The following is a 23,269-nucleotide window of genomic DNA, read 5'->3' as shown; positions in this document are numbered from 1 at the left end:
CAAAATAATTTTGATAGTACTTTTTCTCTTACTTTTGGGTATGTTTTCAATTGTAAAATGCTTAAAAGTTATTTTAAAGGTAACCTTAACTAAAAAAAAAGAGAAAAAGAGTTACCTGGGACATCTACCAGCCCCCTGCAGCCATCCTGAACCCTCACAGTCACTCACGGCTCCTCCCAGTCCCCCGCCGGCAGCTAGTTTAGTTTTTGCCGACTCTGAGTCGGCTGATCGCCAGGCGCACCTTTGCACGCATTAACACGTACATTTGTAGGCGTTACAGGTGCGTGAGTGACTGCGAGGGCACAGGATGGCTGCAGGGGGCTATTAGATGCCACAGGTAAGGAAACTTTTTTTCCTTTTTTTTTTTTTTTTCTAGAGTTAAGGTTCCCTTTAACCACTTCCCGACCGCCGTATGTACAATTGGCGGCCGGGAAGTGCACCCCGCAAGGACCGCCGTATTGACAATTGGCGGCGGTCCTTGTAGGGGCATGGGCGGAGCGATCGCGTCATCAGTGACGCGAACCTCCGCCTCCGCCTGGCGCCGCTCACCCGCCGCAACATCCCGCCGGCCATACGGAAGCGCCGGCGGGATGTTAACCCGACGATCGCCGCATACAAAGTGTATAATACACTTTGTAATGTTTACAAAGTGTATTATACAAGCTGCCTCCTGCCCTGGTGGTCCCAATGTCCGAGGGACCACCAGGGCAGGCTGCAGCCACCCTAGTCTGCACCAAGCACACTGATTTTTTCCCCCCCCCCTGCCCCAGATCGCCCACAGCACCCATCAGACCCCCCCCTGCCCACCCCCCAGACCCCTGTTTGCACCCTATCACCCCCCTAATCACCCATCAATCACTCCCTGTCACTATCTGTCAACGCTATTTTTTTTGTATCCCCCCCCTGCCCCCCGCTCCCTCCTGATCACCCCCCACCCCTCAGATTCTCCCCAGACCCCCCCCCCAGACCCCCCCCCATGTACTGTATGCATCTATCCCCCCTGATCACCTGTCAATCACCTGTCCATCACCCGTCAATCACCCGTCAATCACCCCCTGTCACTGCCACCCATCAATCAGCCCCTAACCTGCCCCTTGCGGGCAATCTGATCACCCCCCCACACCAATAGATCGCCCGCAGATCCGACATCAGATCACCTCCAAAATCCATTGTTTACATCTATTCTCTCCTCTAAACACCCACTAATTACCCATCAATCACCCATCAATCACCCCCTATCACCACCTGTCACTTTTACCTATCAGATCAGACCCTAATCTGCCCCTTGCGGGCACCCAATCACCCGCCCACACGCTCAGATTGCCCTCTGACCCCCCCTTATCAATTCACCAGTGCATTAATTACATCTGTTCTTCCCTGTAATAACCCACTGATCACCTGTCAATCACCTGCCAATCACCTATCACCCATCAATCACCACCTGTCACCCCCTGTCACTGCCACCCATCAATCAGCCCCTAACCTGCCCCTTGCGGGCAATCTGATCACCCACCCACACCATTAGATCGCCCGCAAACCCGCCGTCAGATTACCTCCCAAATGTATTGTTTACATCTGTTATCTTCTCTAAACACCCACTAATTACCCATCAATCACCCCCTATCACCAACCGTCACTGTTACCTATCAGATCAGACCCTAATCTGCCCCTTGCGGGCACCCAATCACCCGCCCACACGCTCAGATTGCCCTCAGACCCCCCCCCCCCCCCTTTATAAATTCGCCAGTGCATTAATTACATCTGGCCTTCCCTGTAATAACCCACTGATCACCTGTCAATCACCTGCCAATCACCTATCACCCATCAATCACCCCCTGTCACTGCCACCCAACAATCAGCCCCTAACCTGCCCCTTGTGGGCAAACTGATCACCCACCCACACCAATAGATCGCCCGCAGATCCGACATCAGATCACCACCCAAGCGCAGTGTTTCCATCTATTCTCTCCTCTAAACACCCACTAATTACCCATCAATCACCCCCTATCACCACCTGTCACTGTTACCCATCAGATCAGACCCTAATCTGCCCCTTGCGGGCACCCAATCGCCCGCCTACACGCTCAGATTGCCCTCAGACCCCCCCTTATCAATTCGCCAGTGCAATATTTACATCTGTTCTCCCCTGTAATAACCCACTGATTACCTGTCAATCACCTATCAATCACCCATCAATCACCCCGTCACTGCCACCCATCAATCACCCCCTGTCACTGCCGCCCATCAATCACCCGCTGTCACTGCCACCCATCAATAAGCCCCTAACCTGCCCCTTGCGGGCAATCTGATCACCCACCCACACCAATAGATCGCCCGCAGATCCGACGTCCGATCACCTCCCAAGTGCAGTGTTTACATCTGTTCTCTACCCTAAACACCCACTAATTACCCATCAATCACCCCCTGTCACTGCTACCTATCAGATTAGACCCCTATCTGCCCCTAGGGCACTCAATCACCCGCCCACACCCTCAGAATGCCCTCAGACCCCAGCCCTGATCACCTCGCCAGTGCATTGCTTGCATCTATTCCCCCCTCTAATCACACCTTGAGACACCCATCAATCACCTCCTGTCACCCCCTAGCACGCCTACCCATCAGATCAGGCCCCAATTTGCCCCGTGTGGGCTCCTGATCACTCGGCCAAACCCTCAGATCCCCCTCAGACCCCCTTCCGATCACCTCCCCAGTGCATTGATTGCATCTATTTTTCCCTCTAACCACCCCCTGAGACACCCATCAATCACCTCCTGTCACCCCCCTAGCACTCCTATCCATCAGATCAGGCCCAATACAACCTGTCATCTAAAAGGCCACCCTGCTTATGACCGGTTCCACAAAATTCGCCCCCTCATAGACCACCTGTCATCAAAATTTGCAGATGCTTATACCCCTGAACAGTCATTTTGAGACATTTGGTTTCCAGACTACTCACGGTTTTGGGCCTGTAAAATGCCAGGGCGGTATAGGAACCCCACAAGTGACCCCATTTTAGAAAAAAAGACACCCCAAGGTATTCTGTTAGGTGTATGACGAGTTCATAGAAGATTTTATTTTTTGTCAAAAGTTAGCGGAAATTGATTTTTATTGGTTTTTTTTCACAAAGTGTCATTTTTCACTAACTTGTGACAAAAAATAAAATCTTCTATGAACTCGCCATACACCTAACGGAATACCTTGGGGTGTCTTCTTTCTAAAATGGGGTCACTTGTGGGGTTCCTATACTGCCCTTGTATTTTAGGGGCCCTAAACCGCGAGGAGTAGTCTAGAAAACCAATGCCTCAAAATGACCTGTGAATAGGACGTTGGGCCCCTTAGCGCACCTAGGCTGCAAAAAAGTGTCACACGTGTGGTACCGCCGTACTCAGGAAAAGTAGTATAATGTGTTTTGGGGTGTATTTTTACACATACCCATGCTGGGTAGGAGAAATTTCTATGTAAATGGACAATTGTGTGTAAAAAAATCAAACAATTGTCATTTACAGAGATATTTTTCCCACTTAGCATGGGTATGTGTAAAAATACACCCCAAAACGCATTATACTACTTCTCCTGAGTACGGCGGTACCACATGTGTGGCACTTTTTTTTACACCCTAAGTACGCTAAGGGGCCCAAAGTCCAATGAGTACCTTTAGGATTTCGCAGGTCATTTTGCGACATTTGGTTTCAAGACTACTCCTCACGGTTTAGGGCCCCTAAAATGCCAGGGCAGTATAGGAACCCCACAAATGACCCCATTCTAGAAAGAAGACACCCAAAGGTATTCCGTACGGAGTATGGTGAGTTCATAGAAGATTTTATTTTTTGTCACAAGTTAGCGGAAAATGACACTTTGTGAAAAAAAACAATTAAAATCAATTTCCGCTAACTTGTGACAAAAAAATAAAGACTTCTATGAACTCACCATACTCCTAACGGAATACCTTGGGGTGTCTTCTTTCTAAAATGGGGTCATTTGTGGGGTTCCTATACTGCCCTGGCATTTTAGGGGCCCTAAACCGTGAGGAGTAGTCTTGAAACAAAAATGACTTGTGAAATCCTAAAGGTACTCATTGGACTTTGGGCCCCTTAGTGCAGTTAGGGTGCAAAAAAGTGCCACACATGTGGTATCGCCGTACTCGGGAGAAGTAGTATAATGTGTTTTGGGGTGTATTTTTACACATACCCATGCTGGGTGGGAGAAATACTTCTGTAAATGACAATCTTTTGATTTTTTTACACACAATTGTCCATTTACAGAGGTATTTCTCCCCCCCAGCATGGGTATGTGTAAAAATACACCCCAAAACACATTGTACTACTTCTCCCGAGTATGGCGATACCACATGTGTGGCACTTTTTTGCACCCTAACTGCGCTAAAGGGCCCAAAGTCCAATGAGTACCTTTAGGATTTCACAGGTCATTTTGAGAAATTTCGTTTCAAGACTACTCCTCACGGTTTAGGGCCCCTAAAATGCCAGGGCAGTATAGGAACCCCACAAATGACCCCATTTTAGAAAGAAGACACCCCAAGGTATTTCGTTAGTAGTATGGCGAGTTCATAGAAGATTTTATTTTTTGTCACAAGTTAGCGGAAATTGATTTTAATTGTGTTTTTTCACAAAGTGTCATTTTCCGCTAACTTTTGACAAAAAATAAAATCTTCTATGAACTCACCATACTCCTAACGGAATACCTTGGGGTGTCTTCTTTCTAAAATGGGGTCATTTGTGGGGTTCCTATACTGCCCTGGCATTTTAGGGGCCCTAAACCGTGAGGAGTAGTCTTGAAACGAAATTTCTCAAAATGACCTGTGAAATCCTAAAGGTACTCATTGGACTTTGGGCCCTTTAGCGCAGTTAGGGTGCAAAAAAGTGCCACACATGTGGTATTGCCGTACTCAGGAGAAGTAGTATAATGTGTTTTGTGGTGTATTTTTACACATACTCATGCTGAGTGGGAGAAAGATCTCTGTAAATGGACAATTGTGTGTAAAAAAAATTACCAAATTGTCATTTACAGAGATATTTCTCCCACCCAGCATGGGTATGTGTAAAAATACACCCCAAAACACATTATACTACTTCTCCTGAGTACGGCAATACCACATGTGTGGCACTTTTTTGCAGCCTAACTGTGCTAAGGGGTCCAAAGTCCAATGAGCCCCTTTAGGCTTTACAGGGGTGCTTACAATTTAGCACCCCCCAAAATGTCAGAACAGTAAACACACCCCACAAATGACCCCATTTTGGAAAGTAGACCCTTCAAGGTATTCAGAGAGGGGCATGGTGAGTCCGTGGCAGATTTCATTTTTTTTTTGTCGCAAGTTAGAAGAAATAGAAACTTTTTTTCTTTTTTTTTTTTCTCACAAAGTGTCATTTTCCGCTTACTTGTGACAAAAAATAATATCTTCTATGAACTCACTATGCCTCTCAGTGAATACTTTGGGATGTCTTCTTTCCAAAATGGGGTAATTTGGGGGGTATTTATACTATCCTGGAATTCTAGCCCCTCATGAAACATGACAGGGGGTCAGAAAAGTCATAGATGCTTGAAAATGAGAAAATTCACTTTTTGCACCATAGTTTGTAAACGCTATAACTTTTACCCAAACCAATAAATATACACTGAATGGGTTTTTTTTAATCAAAAACATGTTTGTCCACATTTTTCGCGCTGCATGTATACAGAAATTTTACTTTATTTGAAAAATGTCAGCACAGAAAGTTAAAAAAATCATTTTTTTGCCAAAATTCATGTCTTTTTTGATGAATATAATAAAAAGTAAAAATTGCAGGAGCAATCAAATAGCACCAAAAGAAAGCTTTATTAGTGACAAGAAAAGGAGCCAAAATTCATTTAGGTGGTAGGTTGTATGAGCGAGCAATAAACCGTGAAAGCTGCAGTGGTCTGAATGGAAAAAAAGTGGCCGGTCCTTAAGGGGTAGAAAGCCCTAGGTCCTCAAGTGGTTAAAGAGAATATAAAAATGATCTGCTAGTAGAAAACTTATGAGCAAAATGTAATTGCATATGGCCTGGGCCCAGGTATTTTTGTGGCTACACTTGTTATGGGCTTGGAGATCATGATGGCCACACTTGTTTTATGACCCTGTGTAAGATAGGCCACCAGGTCACGAAGAGCACTAAGGGGAAGCAAGGGAAGGGGTGTGAGCATTTGGGGGGGCCACATTAAATTTTCCCTGGGGATGAATTGTAGTTACACCACTGCCGCTATAGGAAGCAGTAAGGTAAGAAGTTACAGCCAGTGCAGACAAAACAGTTCATAATATTACTAAATTGTACTGCAGCAACACAGCTTGAATGAAAAGAAATGAGAGTAGTCAAGACCTTTCAATCCCGCAGGTAATAACAGAGGACAAAGGGAACAGCACAAAGTATGCCTAGAACAGCTGTGGATGTGTACACAGGGCAGTATAATAGAACTGCCATCATTTCTATTAGGTGATGATGGAGGAGCGCAGTGTGTGAAAGGCTAAGAGCAAACCTATGGCTTTATGTTCTGAGGTCCAAGCTGTGAGTGACTATTTGCTGTCCACTTTTCTGTAGAGGGTGACTAACTGCATTAGTCAGTCTTCCTGGTGGGCGTTTGTTTTGCCGTTTAGTTTAACCCATTTTTTTTTCTTTTTTGCAAAACGCCTAATTAGATCTGAAACCTTGAAACATCTCCTATCCTTGGCTATGTGAAAGTCTTGCTGTAAGTTGTGCAGTATTTTACAGTAATTAAGGATTTATTAAACTAAAGGTGCCCTGTTTTTCCTGTTAGATCGGCCATTCGAATCGATCATTTTATCGGAGAGGAGGAAAATTGATTATGTTCCATTCTGCTTGATATTGGTTGATCGAAAAGGAATCAGCTGCTGTTCACATAATTATAATCGACACAGGACCGATTTTTGGTTTCAGAGCATGGAGTCACAACATTGTTCAGTTCGATTAGCATTAGCCACTAGTTGATCAACTTTCAATCAACCGCACTGTTGTTGATCACTCAGTAAAGTCAATCGCTTGCAGAGGAACTTTAACCTCGAATTGGACTTCATCCCAATCAGTAGCTGATACCCCCTTTCCTATTAGAAATCTTTACCTTTTCTCGAACAGATCATCAGAGACGTCTCTACGGCTGATGCTGTGGTGAGACCCCTCCCACAGGTGTGATGTCAGGACCATGGTGCTGACACTTCTTGTCTGTGAACCTGGTCGCATTGTGGGAAATAATGGCAGTATCTCCCTTTGTGGAATGTTCCTTTACTGAGAGTTCTATGCACAGATCTTTAGTCCTGTCAGATGATGTCTGACAGACATCATCTGACAGGACTAAAGATGTCGCCACCTGTGATGAATCTTAGAATGTAAGTTCGGTGTGAGGAAAGATTTTACAATGGGCAAACTCTGAGTAAATCCGTTATAAATTAATATTGTAAAAAAAAGCAATTTTTTTCATTACGTTATTTTCACTATAGTTCCTCTTCAATATTAACACAAAAAAATACATTTCCCATGGCATATATACTGTACACAGATAGTAATCTGTAAGTAAATCAACCAATTGGCCAAGTTCACATGAATAACAGTAACTTTATTAAAGAGACTCTGTAACAACATTTTCAGCCTTATTTCTTCTATAAGTTCCTATACCTGTTCTAATGTGGTCTGGATTACTGCAGCCTTTACTAGTTGCTCTGTCTCTGTAATATAGCTAATCTTCTTTTCTTTGTCAAGCTTTGTCGACCCAGGGAGGAATGCACTGCCTCTGTTGTAATGAATACAAGTTATGCACTCCCCCTGTAGGCTCAATGTGCTTTGTGTACTCCTCACGGACAGCGTCTTTGCTCTAAGTTTCAGCTTGTCTGTGATGCACTTTGTGAGGCTGAGGGGGGGAGGGAGCTGCCTGTCACATGCTGAGGAACTGTGACTAATCCAAGACTGGAGTGCAGATAATTCACTATGTAATAAAAACTTGTAGCATACTGTAACATGATAGCTAGAAAGAATATATATATATATATATATATATATATATATATATATATATATATATATATATATATATATATATATATATATATATATACACACTCTCACACACACTCTCACACACACTCTCACACACACTCTCACACACACTCTCACACACACTTTCACACACACTCACACATCACTTCCTGGTTAGCGGCCATGTTTTTTGTTTGTAAACACTGCCTAAAACTGGCGATTAACCAGCTGAGCGGTCTGGACGAGCTCAGCTCGTCCAACACCGCCAGCGGCTGCCGCTCAGGCCCTGCTGGGCCGATTTTAACGAAATAAAAAGCAGCACACGCAGCCGGCACTTTGCCAGCCGCGTGTGCTGCCTGATTGCCGCCGCTCTGCGGCGATTCGCCGCGAGCAGCGGCGAAAGAGGGCCCCCCTAGCCGCCTGAGCCCAGCGTAGCCGGAACAAAAAGTTCCGGCCAGCGCTAAGGGCTGGATCGGAGGCGGCTGACGTCAGGACGTCGGCTGACGTCGATGACGTCACTCCGCTCGTCGCTATGGCGACGATATAAGCGAAACAAGGAAGGCCGCTCATTGCGGCCTTCCTTGTTTATTCTGGGCGCCGGAGGCGATCGGAAGATCGCCTCCGGAGCGCCCTCTAGTGGGCTTTCATGCAGCCAACTTTCAGTTGGCTGCATGAAATAGTTTTTTTTTTATTTAAAAAAAACCCTCCCGCAGCCACCCTGGCGATTTAATCAGAACGCCAGGGTGGTTAAAAGCCAGGATCGCGGTGGGGAGCGGCGGAAACGGCAAGGAGGGATCCAGGAGATCATAGTGACTCCATTGGTATGTTTTTTATTGTACAAATCGGACAGTACAGATTCTCTTTAAGGACAACATTTTAAAACCGCTAAAAGCATAGCAGGCCCCCTCCAAAAAAACTGGTAAATAATTACAAATGTTAAAAAATTATTACCACACTGTCTTTATCGTTTCTGCGATCTCGGGACATGGGTACGGGCGCACGATCACACGAATGTTTGGCGATGCACGGCGATCAGATCTTTAAGATGCCCGACGACTCCCGCACAAAGTGTTGCAATCGTTTGACCTCTAGTCCGTGTCCGTTGTGTGCCGTCATGTGTCCCCACGGGTAGGAGGATGGATCAGGGAATCTTGTTTGTTAGGAGGCATCGCTGTGAGGTTTTCTGATCCAGTAATCGATCAGAAACGATTCGTCATGACCATTAACGTCCAAATTCCCACTAACCAATTCGGATTGATCCCATCGATCGGCTTGCTTAGTGGGAATTCAGAAATTAAGGGGCACGACCAATTGTTTCCAATTGATTACCGCAGTGATGGGAGACAATTCATCGGCCGCAGAATTGAATCGTTAATGGCCACCTTTAGCACTATTAGGGCTTGTTCGGACTGCAGGCGTTTTTCTTATTTTTTTCACCCACGTGTGCTTTTTAAAACGCCCCCCGAACGCTTGTGCAATGAATGTCTTTGAGAAGGTTCGTATCAACGCGGGTCCTGCGCTGTGCAGACAGCAAAGCGGTGTGTGAACCATTTTCAGGGTGATTCTGCCTCAATGGAATGTATAGGAAAAAAGCAAAACGCTCACAAAATCACTTTGTGCAGCCATTCCGTTTGCGTTTTTAAGAATAAATACATTGTATTTTATTATTTTCTGGGTCAAAGAGTTCGCTTCCTGACTTGCATCAGGGAGTGAATGAAAAAAAAAACGCTCTGAAAAAGCGCTTTGAAAAGCGCTTTTAACAAAAAACGCATCGCCCACCCAAGCGCCGGGAAAGGGAAAGAAAATTGCCTCAAAAAAAGGCCAACATGGACGGGCACGCCAACGGAACGCAATGTGAACGAGGCCTACAGGATTGAATGATGGACTTTTAAAGTGTTTCAGGCCTCGTTCACATTGCGTTCCATTCGCGTGTCCATCCGCTTTGGCCTTTTTTGAAGGCAATTTTTTTTCCTGGCGCTTGGGTGGGCGATACGTTTTTGTTAAAAGCGCTTTTCTAAGCGCTTTTTCACAGTGTTTTTTTCATTCACTCCCTGACGCTAGTCAGGAAATGAACTCTTTGACCCAGAAAATAATAAATACAATGTATTTATTCTTAAAAATGCAAACGCAATCGCTGCACAAAGCGATTTTGTGAGCGTTTTTCCTATACCTTCCATTGAGGCGTAATCACCCCGAAAATGGTTCGCGCACCGCTTTGCTGTCCGCACAGCGCACGGCCCGCGCTGATATGAACCTTCTCACAGACATTCATTGCACAAGCGTTCGGGGGGGAGGGGGCGTTTTTTAAAAAGCACACGCGGGTGAAAAAAATAAGAAAACGCCTGCAGAGTGAACGAGCCCTTAAAGCAGGGGCCTAAACTGTGATAAGGAGTTTAGACTGTGAGCCTCACTGGGGGAAAACTGGTAAAATAAATTGTAAAACGCTACTGAAAATACATAACTATAATAATAATCATTCTTGTTAATAATAATAATGCAGCAAATTGAAGAAGACTTTACACAGTATATAATACAAAGGTTGGAAACATTGCAGTATTTTCAGGGGGCTGACATAGAAACCGTTAAATTGAAAGTATGAAGCGTCTGTGTTACAGCCACTTCTAGTTAATTAGTTTTTATTAATTGCCTGCAGTTATTTAGTGAAAGTATTGTCTTGGTGTTGGCAGACAATTTCAAACTGAGCTTGGTGATAAATACAGAAATTAGGTGCTTAGGCAAATTACTTATTAACACGGTGAAACCTTATTCTCTAGCAGTGGCTGTGAATCGGGCTGTCATGCTTTCCATTGATTTATACTTTCATGCACATGCCTTTACCAAACGTATAAAAATACCGTATAGAGCATTTTTTGTGTTTTCCCTGTACACTTGTGCATTTAATTAAAATCAGTGACGCGCTGTCAACTTATAACATTAAATCAAACCATAAAATAATACTGCTTGATACAGCCTGATAAAAGTCCCAACAACAATAACAGCATATAGTGGATCTGCAGATACGTCTAGGTATCTTTAATTGTAGTCAGCCACCACTGGAACGGGATCCACTGTATGCTGTTATTGCTGTCTGTGGTGTCTGCGCAGCCATTTGATTAGGTAAGCGTGGTCCCTGCTGGTGGTGGGCACGGTGGTTGGTGGTGATTCCAGTAGCCAGTCAATGTGGATAGACACATTCCTAGTGCTGCCATTGGTGATGGCAAGATTTGTGGAGATAATCTGCACAATAAGATTGTTCGATCTGCCTTTTGCATGGTTACATGGATTGAAGATGGCAAGGCCCAGCTGTATGGTAGGAGGATTGTTGTGGAGTTTGTGGTGCTGTCTGTGGGTCAGGGCAGCTACCACATCTGGTGAGCAGTTGCCCAGTAGGTGGAGGGACCAATGCGTGACATTTGCCGGGTGGTCATTTAAAGGGACACGGGATGACATATATGAGAAGGGTCCACTACGATCCATAGATACAGACTATGCTATCAAGTTTTTTTTTGCTTTCTTTCCTTTGATGTTATACAACAACCGGGATCTTTAAGATCAGCGTTGGATCCCACTTCCAGCCATTTTACGATTTGATTTAATTATTATAAGTTGGCAGCGTGTCACTGATTTTAATTATATGTGTATAGGGTGTTTGATGTAACACTAACTGGATGCAGCAAGCCGACTATGGCATTTATGTTAGTAGAGTAGGTTAATGGGTAGCGCTCTGATCTATGCAAATATTAGACTTGTGCATTGCCCGGCTCTCCACTCAGTTTGATGGTTACTTGTACATGAGGTCTAGACAGTGGCCTAGGCACAGACCAGGTGGGAAATAATTAAGCTATGTTACCCTGAATGAGCTTTAAAGGACGATTATAGTGAAAAATTGAAAAGTTTGAAATACATACTTATAAAATGTAAATTTCTCAGAGAGTACAATGCACTATAAATTAGCCTTTTCATAGGTTGCTGTCATTTACAGTAGGTAGTAAAAACCTAATCGGAGGTAGAAAGTAGGCAGCACCCAACCAATAAAGGCGACATGCTTGTGGTCGATGTCCCTCTGCCCAGAGGGGAAAAACATGGACCAGCGAAGAGCAGGACCCAGAACCGTCTTCAAAGTTCAATCAACATTCTTTCATTACAGTATTTTCAATGGTAAAATGGCAGGAAAACATCAGAGCTACTGCCCACAACGTTTCAAGAGGAGCCTCCTCTTTTTATCAAGCTAACCAGCTCTCTAGACAATTATGACAAGGAGCAACCTTTTATAGTAAGCTGCTTAATCGGAAACCAATCGGCATGCTGATTGGTTTCCACCCGCAACGCAGCCCATGGGCGGTGAGCTCAGGCCTTTTATTATGTAGGATGCACCATTTTTAATTATTACATAATAATATTGGGAAATTAGGGAAATATGTTTTTATTATTAACTTATTTTCCTGAATTGTTGAATTAGTTTTCACCATTTCCCTGCACTCGGTTTCCTCCCTTCTATAACTTCACTTTTTCCACATTCCACCTTCATCAAATTGCTAAAATCATCATCGCCAGTCCCATTATCTGAAAAATATTAATTGGAAAAAGGCACTTGTAATAGGAAGAGTTGTGTAAGGCCTCTTTCACACCAAGACGTTGCGTTTTGGAGAACGTTTAAGGTCGCATAACGTGCCCCTAACACAACGCATGGTGGTGTTGAAGTTGGACATCAGATTGAGCCGCGTTATGAGGCTCTTGGTGCTATCCTGGGAAGTCCGGATCTTTTCGATGATTTGAATCGGATCATTAAAAAGATCCGGATCTTTGAACCGTATCTTTGAATCATTTTACTAGGGAAGCAGGAAGCAGGGATGCAGCAGAGTGAGAGGTGCAGGAGAATGAGAGCACATTGAGGGTGCTAATGGGAAAGGGAGAGATACAGCAGGAAGATTGTGCTTGTGCACAGAAGCTGCAGTTCCTGTTTCTTCCAGACATCCACTGTGAACCGAATCCTTCATTGTGGTGATCCGGATGATTCGACTCACAAAAAAGATCCGAATCGTTCATGATCTGGACAACACTACCGTGCAGTGAATGTTAATTAGCCATGTGGCTAGGAACAATAGCGGACTCTCCCCTTACTGAGCATGTGCAAACAGTCTAACGCAGCTAAAACCACCTATGCTGCACTTTCATTCAACGTGTAGCGTTACAATGCAACGCATCGTGTGCGCTGTGAACAGCCCATTGATTTTTCATTACTGAGAGTTGGGCTGCGTTACAGGCTGCTCTAACGTGCGCCTGTGACGTCCCACTGTGAAAGCAGCCTAAAGGTTGGACGGGAGCACTTTAATTCCAGCCGCACCGAGGTGTTCACCGGGAAGCCTGGACATAAAAGGACAAATATGCTTTGTGATTAGATCACCTTGCCACCTCATTTTGTATTGACAACTGCTTCCGGGTGAGAGTTAATAATCTCATTAGCTGTCACTTTATCACTATTATCAATTTAGATTGAAACCGCTATCAGATCGTAAAACACAGACACAAATCATACTCTTTTTATTAAATTTTTTTTTTTATTACTTAGAGATTTCTCTTTATCTCTCCTCCCATCATTAGTTCCGATATCCCCAAGAGGAATGGATACCTCCAGTTAAACTGGACCTGAGCTCTTGCATAGGACAGAAGTAAAACAGAGAGAAATGCACAATGTATGTATTTAGAGAGTTTAGCCTGTCTGTTCAGCAGTTTGTTAACACAGGATCCTAACCTTATGTCTGCTTCTATGAAAGCAGGAAGAAGACACATTGTAGATTTACTGGAGTATTTGTATCAGCTGTAGAAAAAAATGTTTTTCTTTAAAGGTGATTATGCTGTTGCTTATCTTTTATAGCAGGGAGGACATTCTGTGTTCAGGTCCACTTTTAGGCCTATTGGCTCAGGCAAATCTGTTTGTTTTGTCCAAATGTAAGGCCAAAAGTCTTCAGCACATTTGATTATGAGTGCTTGTAATAGTTTACAGTTTATGTAATATTAAGTCTCGGGCAACCAGAAAACACACTTAACCAGTCGCTGCTGGATAACTGGCCTCTTTAACGCTAAAACTTCTATTATACAGTAGAGTCTCAGTTATCCAGCAGCGACCGGTTAAGTGTGCTTTCTGGTTGCTGATGCCAGATAAGTGTGCTTTCTGGTTGCCTAAGACTTAATATTAAAAATAGGCAAAGCTAATACAGTACTATACCCCACTCTATATACAAACTATAAACTCTGTATTAAATGTTAAAATACTGTACTTAACCTTGGGAGAGCCATGGAACCTGGTCTTTAAGTACAGCAGAGCAAACAAACAGTCTAAAGGTGTGTACACACATGCGACTATAGTCGTTTGAAACGATCGTTCCCCGATCGTTTCAAACGACGATCGTTTAAAAAAAAGCAACCAACGATCATTAAGTCTAACGACGGACGAGCTAGATCATTAAAAACGAACTATCTAGCTTGGCGGATTTTTTCCAACGACGATCGTTTGCAGACGGTCGTTCGTACTAGACTTGACATGCGCATTTCACTATTTCTCCATGAAACTTCTCATTTTTATGCACAGGTGCAATAGTTGCTTTACGTGATGTAACGTTCGTTCTAACGATCAGATCGTTACACACATTTAAAAACTAACTTTACTTAGGTCGTTCTTTCATCAATTAAAAGTTCGTTCGGCGTTCACAACGAACGATCGTTGTCGCATGTGTGTACGTAGCATTAGAAGTTGGCCTCACCACTGTGAGTACTGCTGGTTAGTTGAGTCCCGGATAATCGGGACCTTACTGTATTATAATATACTATTTCAAGTCCAGGCTGTAAAAATGATTGAGAGTAATGCCTCCACTTTCGTTCTTACAAGTTCCCCTAATTCATCAGTCCAAATCTTAGTCAAATTTTCCTTATTGACAAATCATTTTTCTGAATTATATTTGATGTAATTTGTGGCAAGATGGCCAAACAGTCATAACAACAACCAAGTCAATGTTCTAAATCCTGCCTGTGTCAGTTGATCAAGTTGATGGAAACATGCCTGTAGATGCCTAGTTATTTTGTGCCATATCCGGTTAAAAGTTTAATCTTTTACATATAAGAGCAATCCCAAGAAAATCCTTAAGTGAGTGCCATGGAAGCATGGTGGCAACAGCAGATGTCCCAATATCCCCAACTAATGCCAGTCTCTGTAATGGAAGTCACTCATACTTCTTCAGCCACAGTATGAGAGTTGAAGAAAGAAGACTGAAGAGTCAACACTTATGTTTACAGTAAACGTATAGATGTACTTTGTTTGCCTATATTGGCCCTTTTGCATGGATTCTACTGAATGAAATGGAAACATGGAATCCTGTTTTGTGACTTCTGGCATTTGGATGTCTACCTAGAATGGCATCAAGCCTAAGAAGACCAAAACTCCTTCTGGTTCTAAAAATGTGTCAAGCTTTGGACTCTTCTGGCGTCCACGTACACACTGAAAATTTTACAGTAGACTGAAATAAGCAAGATGTCTGAGAAATGCTTTAGCCTGGTTGGGTCGATATTTTCCAGATGATGATTATAAGAGACGTTAGAATTGTCGCATTTATAAAGGATGTTCGTAATCTTCTGGGCCAAATTCATTCCAACTCTTTCTTCTCAGATACAACGCATTCTTCTGTTTCTCGGTGTCAATCTGGAAGGACACATACAAACACATGCAATAGCACAAGAAGGAAGATCTTCCACATGTCATCAACTGAAGACTCTTCCTCTCCAATATTTGAGATGGAAAGTAGAAGCCCCCAGTCAAGCAAATCCAACAGAATTGAAAATTGTCCAGGTATGGCTTATACAACTACTGGCAATCCACAATGGACACTCTCGTGTTTGATGCTCATACAGCATGTCTTCATTGTTTATGCACTAACTTCATTTTTTGGGCATCTATCTATCTAAACTTTTAAATGGCATGAAAAAATATCAAAAGTAAATACATCTGTAATTAAATCCAGTATGACGCCCGGGGCTGACGTACAAATACTTACAGACCCAAAACAAATGTTCAGATTAAGTATTCTGACTTCATTCTGACTCCGTTGGCTGCATGCTTGCTGGAGGTGTGTAGCTCAGACCCTATAGAAAGCCAAACATTAGCATGACAAGTGGTAACTGGTATTTTTTAAAGCGAACCTCCAGTTTAAAAAGACACCCACACTGTCAGCACAGGTATTAGATGGTATAACAGAGTAGCAAGAAAAAATATCTAAAAACTGAGCACTTGTGCCATAAAATCCATGTTTTGTTGGTTAGCCACGCCCTCTTTCTGAAAAACTGCCATGGCAGTTTTCTGCCTTTAGAAAGACTGCTAAGAAATAGTGTGATCTTTGGGTGGGCAGTGCCTCATAGTGTGGCCTAAGAGGTACTCTGCTTCTACCTGGGCCACTTAGCCAGCCTATCTCAGAGAGCTATTCTGCTTCTAACTGTACTAGCCAGCCTATCTCAGTGAAGAGAGGTGAAGAGAGAAGCAGTGCAATGGGTGGGCAGTGCCTCATAGTGTGGCCTAAGAGGTACTCTGCTTCTACCTGGGCCACTTAGCCAGCCTATCTCAGAGAGCTATTCTGCTTCTAACTGTACTAGCCAGCCTATCTCAGTGAAGAGAGGTGAAGAGAGAAGCAGTGCAGTGGCAGCCACAGTATGTTGCATTCCAGAACTGAGACAATGTTTCCCTGTTGCTTAAAGTGGACCTGAACTCAGAACGTCCTCTCTGCTCTAAAAAGCATAATAACCTTTAAACAAAAAAATATTTTTGTTACAGCTGATACAGATCCTAAAATAAATCTGCAGTGTTTTTCTACTTCCTGATTCACGGTAGCAGACATATTGTTAACATCCTGGGCTTTCAAATGAGCTTATCTGCCATCTCTGCCACGGCAGTCACGTGACACAGGGGAGAGATCAAATTACAACTTGTGATTAGACACAAATGAGGGTGAATTAAACAGGCTAAACTCTCTAAATACATACAGGGTGCATTTTGCCATGTTTTCCTTCTGTCCTGTGCAAAAGTTCAGGTCCACTTTAATGAAGTATCCAGCCATTGCTGTCAGTCCTCTAGCTTGTTTTCACTTTGGAATTTACAGCAGAGGTCCACTTCAATAGAAAAAAAAAGATGGCAGCCTCCTTATTCCTGTCACCACAGATATCCATTAACATGCACTTCCAGTATTCAGTTAACCTTCACACTGTGGTGTCTGTATTCTTGCATGCAAATTTGTAACAAATGCAGAATGTTACTTTAATTGCAGAAATTAAATACACTTTAAGCAAAATATATAATATCAGAGGTTAGCAGCAATACATCTGTTACTATAGAGAGAGGAGGAGGGATGACACATCATAGAACGGCTTCCAGTTGGTGGAGTAAATAGGAATGGCTGGATCTTTAAGCAACGTCAGTGGACTTCAATACACACGCAAGCTTCTCACCCAAGGTGGACCTCATCAGCTGCCCCAGCCGATTTTAATGTAGTTCGCTTGTGTTCTCTTATTTATCTAAAGTTTGTTAGGTAGGAACTCTAGCACAATACACCATCGTTTAGGAGAGCTAACTTGTGTTGGAACTGTGTGTTATGGTATGTGCCAAGAATGTGAAATCATCCAAGTTCAACAGCTGAACCAGGAGCCCATGCTGGGTTTCATTCATTACCATGTTTACAAATTGCACTATCATCTCAAGAACGGTGTATCATAAGCTCCATGAATTGGGGCCGTATGGCCAAGCCTCTGCACACAAGTCTATGATCATCATAAGGTCTTAGACCTAGGGGAGTATATAGCGTGTGTATTTACTCGACCTAGACGTGTACAATGCTATGGTCATCATACACAATGCGAGGTGTGAGCTGAGGTGGTATAAAGGTTGGACTGGCGGCAATGAGAAAGCTTTCCCTTAAATTATGAATCTTCTTTCAAAATATGGCAGACAAATCAGTTTGGCTGGAAAATGCTTTACATGCATGATGATAACTGTGAAATGTGGTGGTGGAGGAATAATAATTGTTTCTCAAGGTATGGGACATCACCATTAATTCCAGATGGAGGAAATGTCCTTGTTTCAGCATATTCTTAGTTTGGTTTCAGCATGACAGTAGCCCTGTGCAGCAAGAGAGGTTCATAAAGAACTGAGTGTTATGTGGAAGAACTTGATGGCCTAACGAGAGCTCAGACCTGAACCTTATCCAGCTAGCAGGTATGGGTGGGATGTTCATGTTTTCCCATAGTTTTGACTATGTAATGTATCACCATATATTTTTGTGCTCTGACTGACAAATCAGATATAGCAGTAATTTTATAAACTGGTGCAGCTGTTAATCTAGTACAGCGGCAGGTGCAGAGAACAGAAGGAAGCTTATTTATGACATTGGAAGGTAGAAAAAGTAAAGCAGAAGTACACAACTGTCCATAAAGTTAAGATTCATACTTTTATTGTAAATATATTTGAAGAGTCAAGCTCAGTATTTATCCCAAAGTTCATTAATCAGTTCTCTAACATTTAGGCTGCCTTTATATCTATCCTTGCAATTTTTGAAGACATTTTTCCACTTCTTTTGTATTTGCGATTCTGCACTTTGCGATTTTTTTTTTTTGTTCCGAATCTTCTTTTTTGTTTGATTGTGGTTTTGTGTAATTTTCCAGAATGCTATTTACCCATGCATATCAATGCAATTCATTTACATTACATTGTATCTAATTAACTTCAAAATCTAATGCAAATTTGTCTGCGTTACCATTAACTTACATTACATGCAAATTGCATGTCCATTCCAAAAAATAAAACGTACATGTAGGCCTTTTTTTCTGCAGAAAAATTACACAACACGGCAAATCAAATGCGATGCCATTGGCTTGCATCAGATGTGCAGTAAATGTGAGTTCACAAAAACATAAATTGCGCACAAATTCTGTTATGTGGGAAAGATGCCCAAGGTCAGCACTGCCATGCAGGTAAAGGGGGCAATTGTCCCAGGGGCCCGACCTCTGCAGGGGCCCCTGCTTGGCAGTACCCTGACCATTTGATTCCGCCCTCCCCCCCCCCCACTGCTTTCTGGGGCCTCTTCACATCAGCTGCATTTATCAATTCACTGTCCCGGTGGGCGGTGGCTGCACCGTCCTTGCAGCTTTCAGCTACGCTGTCTGCAATTGTAGGGGGGGGGGGGGGGGTTAGGGTAAGGGAGGGTCTTAAAGTGGACCCAAATTAAAAATACAAGATTTCAGAAGTAAAATCTATTTTCTAAATTATGATAAATAGCAGCCTTTTTTCAGCTTCATGATGACAAATATAAAATATTTTACATTTACATCCTTTCATATTGCCGGGATTTTTCCGGCAAACTGGTGGAGGAGATAAAAAACAAAAACAAAACACAGACTGCTACTGATGATTTAACAGGAGAGGTGATCTCAGCTTGTGTGAGATTTCACATAGGCAATGCCCCTGTGAAGGAGGGTAGCTGATGACAAATACACCCATAATCTAAAACCTTCTACTAAGCTCAGGAGTAATGGCTGCCACCTGTATAACCCTAGTTATGAAAAGAGAAGGGTGAAAAGCATGCACTGAAATGCTCATAGGCTTAAAGGGGTGTTTATTTATCTTTGTATGTGTCAGAGTGGTGCAACTAAATATTTTGAATTAAAAAAATGTTTGGTTTGGGTCTGCTTTAAGGTTAGGCACCACTGGGGGGTAATTAGAGATAGGCAGCACCTGAAGGTTTCTTGGGGTTAGTAACAACCGGGGGGGGAGGGGTCTTAAGGTTAGGCACCACTGGGGGGTTCTTAGGGTTAGGCAGCACCAGGAGGGGTTATAGGGTTCCCACTGTTTGTTTGTTTATTTATTGTATTTATTTCATTATAAACAATTTTTATTGAGTTTTGTGAGGTAAATACAAAAGACAGTATTGGAGATAGTCGAAATACAATCAAAACAGTCAAAACAGTCAAAATACAAACTCCTTATAGTTCAGAATATGTCAGCCGACAAGACTAATAATATACACTACTCCTATAAAGGTAGCAGGGAAGGATAGATGGTTAATCTAACCTAGTCTATGAGGTCTTAAGTACTGAGTCAGATCTTGAAATTTGGGAAACTAGTACCCTACTGGTTACTGTCAATCATAACCTCCAAAGGGGCTGATATTTATTGTATTTATAAAGCACCAACGCAGCGCAGAGCTGTTACAGGAAATGCAACACAACGGTCACTGTGAACATGGCCTTAGACCAAAGATAAGACAAGTTACTGGAGAGGACACATCTGTGGTTACACCTTGTACTGGGCATCACTGTATATGATAAAGATAGGCCTGTTCAGGAATTAATATTTAAATCTGAAAATTCTTGAGCAGCACAGGGAAGGCAGGCAGATTCACCGGCAGCTCTCTCCAGGGTACTTTCCAATTCAGTTTTATGTTCTGCTGAGAGGAAAAAAACACAGAAATCTAGGAATTCTGAACATGCTTAATTATCAGTAAAGTCAGTAAGTGCTGGCTATACTTAACAGATGGAAATAGATCCTCAGGACTTCAAGTGAGTTATCTTTTGCATTTGTAATATTTCTTTTAACTTGAAGTGTTGGGTTGTGTAATGTTTGTTTCATAAAAATAACATCTATAGTGTAAATGAACCTCAGGTTAAAATGACATGTAAGATCAGTTGAATTGTGTCAGTGTGACTGTGCTGCTCTCCAAGCCGTAGTGTTTGGGGTTATTTCAAATCACTACAACTAACCCGCCACCTACAGATGCTGAAATTTACCTTGATTGCTGCACTTTGCAATAGCGGGGGAGGAAAGCTTTACGGGGGTTAGGGTAAGGCACCACCAGGGTGGGTCTTAAGATTAGGTATCACTGAGGGTAATTAGGGTTAGGCAGCACCAGAAGAGGTCTTAGGGCTAGGAACCACAAGGGTGTCTTAAGGTTAGGCACCACTGGGGTTTTCTTAGGGTTAGTAGGGATGGTCGGAAGTGCCAATTTCCGATTCCGCGGTAAATCCGCATACCGCCTTTGCCAAGTCGCGGAAATTCTGCCCGACTTGAACATCGATTTTCTCAAAAATTATATGGTCTTTTTAAAAACTTTTTTTTGCATCATGTTCACAAGATTGTGTTTAATAAATTCTGAAAATATGGTGTTTCTAGGACTTACGGGGCTTTGCTATTAACCGCTAAAGTCGGCAGATTTATTACTGTAGTGTAAAATGCAGAAAATGGGCAGATGCAGATTTTCTGCATTTTACATTACAGTAAAAATCCGCCGACTTTAGTGGTTAATAGCAAAGGCCCCGTAAGTCCTAGAAACAGTTTTTGAGAAAATCGATGTTAAAGTCGGCGGAAATTTCCGCGATTTCCTGCGGAAATCCGCCTACCGCACTTGCATTACCAATTTCCGCATTCCGATGCGTAAATGCAATTTCCGATCGGAATTTCAGGCTAGGAACCACCAGGGGGGTCTTAAGGTTAGGCACCACTGGGGGTTTCCTAGGGTTAGGCAGCACCAGGAGGGGTGTTAGGGTCAGGAACCACCAGAGAGGTCTTAAGGTTAAGGGTTAGGAGACAGCAGAAAACTCCTGGGACAGGAGCATAATCATGAGAGCTGCATGCGCAGAGGGGGACAGCAGAAAGCTAAAGCACAGTGGAATTTCAGTGCGGGACCTGTTACTGGTAGACTTCTAGGGGCTGGAAAAAGACCCAAGTGAGTAAAACTTTTCTATCCTATGTTTGCCTCATGTATACTTTAAGCTTACAGGTTTCTAATTTCCCGGATCTGACGATTTGCCCATCTTCAATAATGGGAAAATGTGGGCTTTACACCAGTCTATTGGGACTATCTCTCTAAAAAGAGAGTCACAAGAGATAAGATAAAGGGGTTTATCAGTAACTGAACATAATTCCCTTAGCACCCGAGTATGTATGCCATCCAGGCTAAACTTTTTCTCCTGAGTCTTCTCCTAGGTGTTATTTTCAAACTTAAAATACCCCTTGGCTGGTCATTGAATCCGGTGAGTCACCCACAAAGGGTGTGGCGGAGGCTATCCTGTCGGTGAGGAGCTGAGGATGCATATTGAGGGGTGCATTGCATCTGCGGCTAACTGATGTTACATCTATCAAGGAGTTACTGTGGACTGTACAGTATTGAGTAGCGCCGTACCTCTCTTATGATTTATAACAGTTTATATAGAGCTCCAAAAGCAGCTGAGGACAGCTGCAGTGTAAGGCTTAAGCAGGGAAGGGGAGCAGTTTGTTAATGATTACCACTAGCACAAATAAAATTGATCATTACTGGCATAGCACCAACGAATAGCTAAAACAGTGGATGAGGGAGGGAGGCGGGACCCTGGTGGGCGTCTCAGGTCCAGGGCTCCTGGGGGTTGTCACAACCTCTGTCTCCTCTATTTCATTGCCACAAGCTCCTCAGGGGCGGGAATGACGTCCGTGTTTCTCTCAATTTTGCACACTGATAGTGATTATGCTAGTGCTGTAACAAATATGAAAAATAAATAAATGTAATATGTTGTCTGGATCCCCCTTCTTGTGATTTCCTGTTTCTAACAAAGTTGATGTTGAGGGAATTTGGACACTTTACGATGAGTACTTACGTAAAGACTGCGGGAATCTCCTCCTTTCCTTTCAACTAGAAAGGAGTAAAATAATCTCTAGCAATACAGAAAAACGCTTTGAAAAAAAAAGAAAAGAACTTGGACCTGATGTAGAGACAGAATCAAGTGGCCCTACAGATGAAACACAAAGCGCAATCTCTCAGCAGGCTTCAGCAAATAAGGCACGGAACCGCCATGACCAAGTTGTCTGCAGTAATCAGCTCCACCGTGAGTGTCACTTTCATCCAGATCAAGTTGCCAATTCTCCAAGGATTGTTTTTCCCACTCTCAGCTTTGCTGCATTATCGGGCTGACACATTTGAATGAACATGCCTCCTTTAATGTAGCTGACTGAGCGTAATGCAAACAGACTCCGACTTACCACAATAAGGATTATAAAAAAGGACACGTCTGCAGTCTGCAGCATCAGAACTCAGAAGGGCACCAGCTGGATGGAGGCTTTGGAATGGCTGCTACATCATAACGAAAGTCTCCCATTGTTCCTATTGACTTATTAAAGGCTACCACTTGTAACAAGTCACAATGAGTTCTCGCTGTGACCTTTAAGGGAGCGATTTGGCAAGTAGAGATAAGACGAG

General features: G+C 43.1%; 1 protein-coding gene across 5 annotated transcripts in view; it reads left to right on the top strand.

Annotated features, from left to right (window-relative positions):
* SLC35F4 (solute carrier family 35 member F4) overlaps positions 1-23,269 on the top strand; it is a 316,112-nt gene that overhangs the window by 242,544 nt on the left and 50,299 nt on the right. For 2 of the 5 annotated variants that reach the window (XM_068254188.1, XM_068254190.1), the window contains exon 2: positions 15,676-15,855. The exons of the other annotated variants lie outside the window; for them this stretch is intronic. In XM_068254188.1, the coding sequence (XP_068110289.1) occupies positions 15,676-15,855 (180 nt within the window). The remainder of the gene's footprint in view (positions 1-15,675; positions 15,856-23,269) is intronic. 5 annotated transcript variants of the gene reach the window in all.

The sequence above is a fragment of the Hyperolius riggenbachi genome, chromosome 9 (genome assembly GCF_040937935.1).
Source record: "Hyperolius riggenbachi isolate aHypRig1 chromosome 9, aHypRig1.pri, whole genome shotgun sequence".
Classification (NCBI taxonomy): Eukaryota; Metazoa; Chordata; class Amphibia; order Anura; family Hyperoliidae; genus Hyperolius; species Hyperolius riggenbachi.
The sequence above is the reverse complement of the archived record's forward strand: the minus strand, read 5'-3'. Positions and strand labels throughout refer to the sequence as shown.